Raw genomic sequence first — 8,319 nt, 5'->3', positions numbered from 1 at the left:
CCCAAACCTCCCTCTTAAGAACTCTCAGGTGTGTTTACTCCCTCCTTGAAGCCCAAGCACCTGGCTGTACACCAAGCCCCAGAAGAGGTACCAGCACTACCAGGCAGAATATTAGGCATCTGAGCCAGATCAGGCTTCTTGCAGGCTATGTGCCCATTTACACAGGTGCATGACACCTTCTTTTGCATGGCAATTGGTCACTACAGAGCAGTGTTCAACTTAGGATGCAGCATTTGTCCAGTGTTCCTCATCTTTTTTCTCACTGGGGTTAGCTTTCCTGCCCCAGGTTCAGTGCCTTGTACATTTCTCTGCTCATCTGCCCCCTCGTTTGTAGAATGAGCAATAACAAATAAACTACTTCCCCAGGGGTGCCACTGTGGGCTTTGATAGAGGCTGATTTTCGTTCCCAAGCAAAGAAGCTCAGTAACTTCCATCATTCGTGGGGTCAATGACCATGATGATACTGGATACTTTTGCTATCAACACACCTGTCAGATCCCTTTTTAACTTTATTAGGTTCTTGGCTTCAATGACTTCATGTGTAAATGATCTGGGAAAAGGCTGAGTAGTAACATTATTACCAATGTATCAATACACAGGACACCCACATCTCCAACACCATATGCTGTCTAGTTGTCCCATCTTAAAAGGGTAGAAAAGAAATTATCAGCTGGGAAAGATTATAAGAATCTGCAGTGTCACAAATGGTGCAGTGCATATACACAGCAAACAATTATTAACTGTTTCTTACAATAGAAACTAGGAAGTGCCAGAAGACATAATTGGGCAGCTGGTCTAAACTCAACTGAATAAATTACTTTTCACATTGCACATAATTACATAGCAGAACTCTTGACTTCACAATACCCTGTGATAATCAAAAGTATAAATGTCTGTTCTTGGGCAGCACTGAATTCCCCAAAACCAATTATGCAGCAGATGGTAAAAAAATGCCACCACCAAATGAACAAAAAAGGAGGATCAGAAATTATTAATGATTAGCAGAGGGGCTTTCCACATTTCATGAAGTTCATAAAGTCTCAAAGGGTTGATATCCACAACCTGGTGATGGATCTGAGCCCATTCCTTGGCTGAAGACAATGAGGGAATTTCCTGCAGCAGCTTTATAGAAAATGTCTGTGATTTGCTGTACCTTTGCCCTCCATTATTATTATTATCACAAGGGATCAATGAGTTAATTCAACCTCCATGGGAAGGAAATAAGATACAGCAGCCGACACATGGACATGGCTGAATTGATATGAATGAACTCTCACAACATAGCTTGGACATTATCTTCCAGTGAACAGGAGGCAAGACAACAGCCAATGTACAACAGCAGCCACAGCAGCTTTGGAGAGAGCATGTAGTAAGCAGTCATGGGACCAGTCGGAAGACAGGGTCTGGGGGTGCAGGGGCAGATCTGGCATTTGCACCCTCCCCAGCCCTCCTCTAGGCCAGACTGCAGCTGGTTGAAGGACAATGCTCACCTGGAAAAAGCCACCCCAAGTCACAGCAGCACCTGCTGGCTGTTTCCATAGGCATAATCCTGCCCAAAGTGAGCCTCGCTTAAGTCACAGCGGGCCATGGGAGGCTCTACAGCAGTGAGCTGGAGCAGCCAGGTTTTCAACCTGGGCAGCACCATTCTGCCACTCTCTGGAGGCAGACACAGGCAGAACAGGGCCCACACAGACTTGCTATGTCAGAGAGAAGATGGAGGACATGGAGACTTGCACAGACATTCATAAACTTGGTGTTTCTTGGGGAAATAATTGCATGAGTGTCGTGTCCCAGGAAGGGAACAGTCACAGAGGTCTGGGACCCCCAGATCAGGACCCAGCTATTGCAGGTCACATCATGTTAATTTCTTTCATAAATTTGTGAATGTCCACTTCATGCTAGTTAAAAGCTGACTAAGGCTTAGTTAGGGACACAAAATCCATGCATCCGTTGTGTGTTTCATTTAATCAATAACATTTATATGTGACAAAGTATGGGCAGTTTCTGCACAGGCATATCATAAATCTAAAACTTTCCCAGCTCCCAGGGGCCACAGACATAGACACAGAGGTAAATTCCTGATGCTCTGGGAACCTTTGCTGGTGTATTCAGTATTGGGCAGAGAAAGATGACAGCAAGGTGATGTGATGCAGGTACAGGAGGCCTCTGCACCACAGTCAGGGCATTCCCTTGCTGCCAGCACCTCCCCCAGAGCCCCACATTTGCCTCAGTGACTGCCAAAACTAAAAACTGGTAATGAGTGTATTTAAAGGCTTCCAGAGCCAGGGATTTTCTGGGAAATTCTCTCTTTGCTGAAAGAGCCTCCTACAGCCTGTGTGTGTGTGCAAGGCAGGGTGCATGGGACACAGGAAGGAGCAAGCACAGAGGCAGTGCAGCTGCCTGCACCACTGCACCGAGCAGCAGTCACACAGCCAACGCGACACGTTACAGTCAAGCAGATGATGTGGCATATGTGTTCCTTGCCCACATGCAGCTTTTGCTCATGGGCCAGCTTGTACTAGCGAACAGGGGTGCAGCACAGCAACGCATGCCAAATGCAGACAGGTGGGAGGGATGGTTGGTGGGCAGAGCACCCTGGGGGGATGGCCAGAGGTGAGTTGGCTGGCCCAGTGGGACTTACAATACCTCCTCTGGCAGGCAGGGAGAGGAACTGAAGGGAACTGAAGTAGGCTGGGTGCTGTGGGACCTGCAGCCTAGGCTGCAGAGGTGAGGATGGGATCTTGGACCTGCTGCTGGATTTCCCCACTGAATTCCAAGTACAAGGCACTGCAAGGCACATAATACAATTTAGATGTATTAGGTCCTGATTTGTGATTGCAAATTGAATTTTGCCTGGCCAAAACCCCAAACACTCAAATGATAATAAAATATGTGTGGAGAGTTTGCACTCTCAGTATTTATTATTTGTAGACTGAACCCACAGGTATAAATGCTATTCTCTGCTCTCAAAGCACATTGTGCTTCTCCCCGTGCACAGTCACAGGGTTCTTCCCCAATGCAGCGCACAAGGGGATGGTGTGGCACTGGAGAGAGATGGTTGCTAAGCTCCCAGGATTGCCCAGAGTGGCACAGCATGTCCTTTTCCCGTGTCCAGGACAACCATTCTGGCAGGTGTATGAAGCCTGGAAATGCCACTCAGCCAACAGTGGTGGCCGAGGGTGGTCGGATATAAACTTCCACTGATCACAGCATTATTCTCCTCCTGTGTGAGCAACAGCGGTACATCCTGGAGTGTAGGGAAAGGACACAGAAACCTAATCCCCTGCAAGTGGCTTTGGGGGGATGCAGAATAAATATTCCCACAGTGCTAACGGACACCTGTTTCTGCTATCAAAGAACAGCATTACCCACTGATACCTAATACCTAAAGTGCTGAGCTTTCCAAATAATGTCTTTTAAAAGTTGCCATGTCATCTTCATCTGACCATACCTGTGCAGGCTACAGTAATGTTGGGCAAGCCAGGGAGCAAGTGAGTAACTACTGCAGCTGTGCAATCTGAAGGAATCCAAACCATGCAACTGATAAGCAACTAGACAACATGTCAGTGTTCAAGACTGTGCTCCAAAGGCTGTAAGAGATGCTACTTATGTGTAGGAAGAACATATTGAGAAATGTCCAGTAGAGCATACAAACATATGTATAGCAGGAAGCAAAGTCATGGTGCTGATAACAATTGGAGCTGAAGTAACAGCTTAGTATGCAGGTAAAATAACTAATCCACTAAAATGTAAACACAACAAATGATGGAAATCAATCACCAATAGAAAAAAGCATGGTATGATGTTAAGCCAGTGATTCAGTGTATGGGAGGAAGGACCTGACTTAGATTATTTGGGTTAGAGCTGCAGTATGACCAGAAGCTGTTTGACATCAGTACACACATTTGTGCTTGCTGCTTACTGGGCTGGCTGAACAGAGGAACCTATGCTACAGAGCAGTCAGTGACAAAGAGCCTGAATCCTTGGCTGGTGGCAAAGACAGGCCATGGAGCAGTCAATATTAACACCAACCATCAGGTTAACAGCCAGCTCTGCAATAACTAAGTGTAAATCAGGCTTCAACTACAGTGATCAAGTGAGAATGGGTCTTGCAGAGAAGAGACAACTAGCAATCTGTTCTTCTAAAACCTCTTGCAGTCACATTCTTGCAGTTGCCAGCTCTACCCTTGGCTTTCCTTGAAGTTCCCTCCCCAGGATGCAGATAGAGGAAGGAGACTTCCAGCAGGACTTTGCTGGGAAAGCAAGATCAGACTCACCTTCATCCTGGCCACTGTTGACTGCAGCAACAAGGAAGCTCAGCGTGGGAAGGAGGTAATCTCCTGATCCACCAAGAGCACCTGAGAAGCGGCATTGAACCACCCAGACAGGGCCAAAAGACCACCTAACCTGCCATACAGCTGCAAAGTTAACCTAGGTTCTGTCAGACTTCAATTTCCACTTGGCTGGAACTTGTCCCTTACACACTGACACTGCAGATTAAATCCTGCCCATGTGTCCTGGTTTCAGTTGGGATAAAGTTAATTTTCTTCCTAGTAGCTTGTATAGTGCTGTGCTTTGGATTTAGCATGAGAATAATGTGATAACACACTGATGTTTTAGTTGTTGCTAAGCAGTGTTTATACTAAGTCAAGGACTTTTCAGCTTCCCTTACTCTGCCAGCGAGGAGGTGCACAAGAAGCTGGGAGGGAGTATAGCCCGGACAGCTGACCCAAACTGGCCAAAGGGATATTCCATACCATATGACGTCATGCTCAGTATATAAGCTGGGGGGAGCTGGCCGGGGGGCAGTGATCGCTGCTCAGGGACTGGCCAGGCGTCAGTCGGCACGTGGTGAGTGGTTGCATCACCTGTTTTCCCTGGTTTTTTTTTCTCTCTCTCTCTTTTGTTGTTTTCATTACAATTTTTGTTGTTATTATTATATTTCATTTATTAAACTGTTCTTATCTCAACCCACGAGTTTTCTTACTTTTGCTCTTCCAATGCTCTCCCCCATCCCACCGGGGCAGGGGAGGATGAGCGAGCAGCTGTGTGGTACTTGGTTGCCGACTGGGATTAAACCACGACACCATGGCAAAAGCACTACCCTCATCTTCCACAGCTCTCCCCAAAGCACAGACCAATTCTCCTATAACTAGGAAAGACCTGAAGTGACCAGGAAAGAATTTGGGGGGCCCTAGTGCATTGAACTATGCATGCATGTGCCCACACATGCACACACATGCACATGGACACATCAATGTACCTTTGCTGCAGGCTGACCACATCCAGGGCTTGGTCTGGCTGCTATTTAGCTCCAGCTGTGCTACACAGCCAGGACAATGCAGGCTGCAGCAAAGGACATCAGCTGGACAGTGAGGAGCCTCAGGAGTCCTCGAGTCTGCCCAAAGTCACAGCTAGGCTGAGCCACCTTAGCAGCCCCTTGGAACCAAGGGAGCTCACAGATTCCCACTTGGCTTGACTCCTCTTTCCAGTCTCCCTTGCCCATAGAAAACAGTGGCTTACTGCCTGTAAGGCGATGGAGGATGATTTAGGTTCATTTACATATTTCCCTACCACTTCACTAGCCCAGGGCTGCCTCTCCTGTGGATGGGACACAACTCACGCCTGTGACTTCATGCTCACACGGAGCAGCACCCCAAAGGGGCCAGAGCATCCTCAGCTGCAGAGGAGCTGGTGGGACTGTGCTGGGGGCACCAGCCCAAATGTCTGCATCCGTTGGTGCCCCAGCAGTCGTGACACCAGTAAGCCAATGGTGTTCAATGCCACTAGGCATGACCATGGCCCCACTGCCCAGGACACTTACCTGCATGTGGAACCCCCTGTGCTGATGGGCCCCCCTTGAATGCAGGCCCCTCACATCGTCCATATGCTCAGGGAGAAACCCTCCAGCCCAGTTAGAGCCTGTGCCACTGCCTCCTCAGTACACAGAGGACTGGTCGGGTTTCCCCACAAGCTGGAGAAGCCATGTTTGCTTCTCTTCCCAGGCCCCACCTCACTTACAACACCTCTGAGAGGTCTCCCACCTCCTGGATTGTCTCCTCAGTGCTGTCCAATTCCTTGCCTGGTGCTGTAGCAGAAAGCACCATTACTGTAGTACTGAAGCCCCTGCAACTTCACCAGCCCCAGGCTTCCCTCGAATCGTGCAGCAGCCCCTACCTACCTCTTGCTTTTGCTTTCTTCTAGGCAGCTCTAGCAGCCTGCCTTTCCATACTGTGCTGTGCCCTGTCATGCCATGCCATGCTGCACTATGCCATTCCTTGCTGTGTTGTGCTGTGCCCTGCCACACCATCCCATGCCCTGCCACACTGTGCCCTGCTGCACTGTGATATGCCCGGCTGTGCTGTGCCATGCCGTGCCATGCCATGCCCCACACCACCACGCTGTTCCCTACTGCACCATGCCACGCCATGCTGTGCCCTGCTGTACCATACCATGCCATATCATCCCCTGCCATGCCGTGCCATACTGAGCTATCTGTGCTATGCTATGCCGTGTCATGCCATGCCTGCTGTTGCCTGGCTATGCCATGCTGTACTGTGCCCTGCTGTGCATGTCAAGCCATGCTGTGCTGAGCCTTGGACATTCTTGTTCATAGTGCCCCAGTGGCTCTGCATGCCTGTCTGCTTCTCCAGTTTGCCCCTAGCAGAGCACTAAAGGGCAGGGAAGGTCCCACAAGTAAAACCCATTATGCCCAACATCCTGCAGCTCTACAGAACACCTGTTTGGTCAGACTGAAGGCAAGAAGGGGCACCTGAACATGGGCATTTACAGTTAACCACTGCCTGTGGACTGCAATGCAGTGCAGCTGGCCCTGCAGAAAGCACTGTGCCTAAGCCTGAGGGAGCAACAGCCTAGACTACGATGAGGATGGAGTTACCTCCAGGATAGCCAGCATTCCACAGATTAATAAGGATTGCTCTCAGCAATACTTCAAAGTGTCACTGCCTCCATTCAGACTCCTCTAGCAGGTGAGCAAGAGCCCATGGTTGGATGTAGGTCTGCAGCATAATGGGGTGGAAGGGAGGCTGTTCTGGGGTGGCTGTCCCCATTACCAAGCATTCAGGTGCCATGAGGTAAGAGCATCTCCAACTGCAGCTCTCTTCCACGCGTGCTTGGCAAGAACCCTGCCCCCAGGCACAACCCCTGGGGAGCAAGCAGAGCCCTGCTGGGGCCAGCTCTTGCCAAAGGCCCAGACAAGCCCTTGGGGTGGCCATGGTCAGGGGAATTTTGCAAGGATAAACTCATTAATTGACGACCACACACATGAGCGAGGACCATCAGAGCTGCACTGAATGGATCAGGCTGGTGGGCAACCACTCTGCATCCACAGCTCCGTGGGTCAAGGCTTTGGCCAGCACCACCTACAACTGTGCCAAATGGCGCAATGTTGCAGTGCCCATGTCGTGGAGCAATGAAACCCCAGAAGGATGGGACAGGTTTCTCCCACATGTCTTCCGGGAGCCTTCTGCAGCACAGCCCAGAGACGCATGAGAACCCTCGGCAGGACAGGAAGGTGACTGAGGACCCCCTCAGTCTGTCATAGCTGTGTGCAGCAGCATGGGCATGGGCTACGTGGGACGACCCTGCGCGCTCCTATGAAGTGTCCTGCTGTGGGCACAGCAAGTGGACAACCAGCCTGAGGCCCACCCGGCACAGGAGCCCTCCAGGGTCCTGGAGACTGACACCATCCTTTTACACAGTGCTCAGCCACTCTCCACACATCGATGCCATCGCAGCAGGATAGAGCGTGCAGCTAGCCCCTGCAATACACCAAGAAACCGTTGTGCTGCCATGGGACGTGCAGCTTCAGTGCAAACCCACAGGGCAGGAGCCCTGGGCTTGTGAAAGAGTGCATGGGTGCATGGGAAGTGCCGCACCAGGACAGTGCAAGTGAGGAGGGTCATTGTGTAACAAAAGACGTGTGAACACACTGCGTGAGGGAAGACTGCATGGGGAGCGTCTGCACTGGTACAGCTGTACATGGCTGTACTGGGGGTATAGCATGCGGGGGGGCACTGGTGGTTACTGGGGAACCGCACAGGGGGCAGCGCTGGTGGTTACAGGGGTACGGCACCGGGTGGAGGGCAGCACTGGCAGTCCCCGCGGGCGGCACTGGCAGTTTGGGGGGTGTTACTGGGGAACCGCACAGGGGGCAGCGCTGGTGGTTACAGGGGTACGGCACCGGGTGGAGGGCAGCACTGGCAGTCCCCGCGGGCGGCACTGGCAGTTTGGGGGGTACACCTGTGTGCGGTGTGACCAGGTGGATGATCTGCTCGGCCTGGTGGCAGAGCTGAAGGA

General features: G+C 50.8%; 1 protein-coding gene across 1 annotated transcript in view; it reads left to right on the top strand.

The window, feature by feature from the left end:
* The first annotated feature begins 2,603 nt into the window (after positions 1-2,603).
* The window catches only part of FNDC4 (fibronectin type III domain containing 4), a 23,361-nt gene continuing 17,645 nt past the window's right edge, over positions 2,604-8,319 (top strand). Inside the window, exon 1 of the mRNA XM_009282321.1 lies at positions 2,604-2,613. Coding sequence (XP_009280596.1) covers positions 2,604-2,613 — 10 coding nt within the window. The remainder of the gene's footprint in view (positions 2,614-8,319) is intronic.

The sequence above is a fragment of the Aptenodytes forsteri genome, unplaced genomic scaffold (assembly GCF_000699145.1).
Source record: "Aptenodytes forsteri isolate BGI_AS27 unplaced genomic scaffold, ASM69914v1 Scaffold261, whole genome shotgun sequence".
Lineage (NCBI taxonomy): Eukaryota > Metazoa > Chordata > Aves > Sphenisciformes > Spheniscidae > Aptenodytes > Aptenodytes forsteri.
Note: the sequence above shows the minus strand (reverse complement) of the source record. Positions and strands in the feature narration are given on the sequence as shown.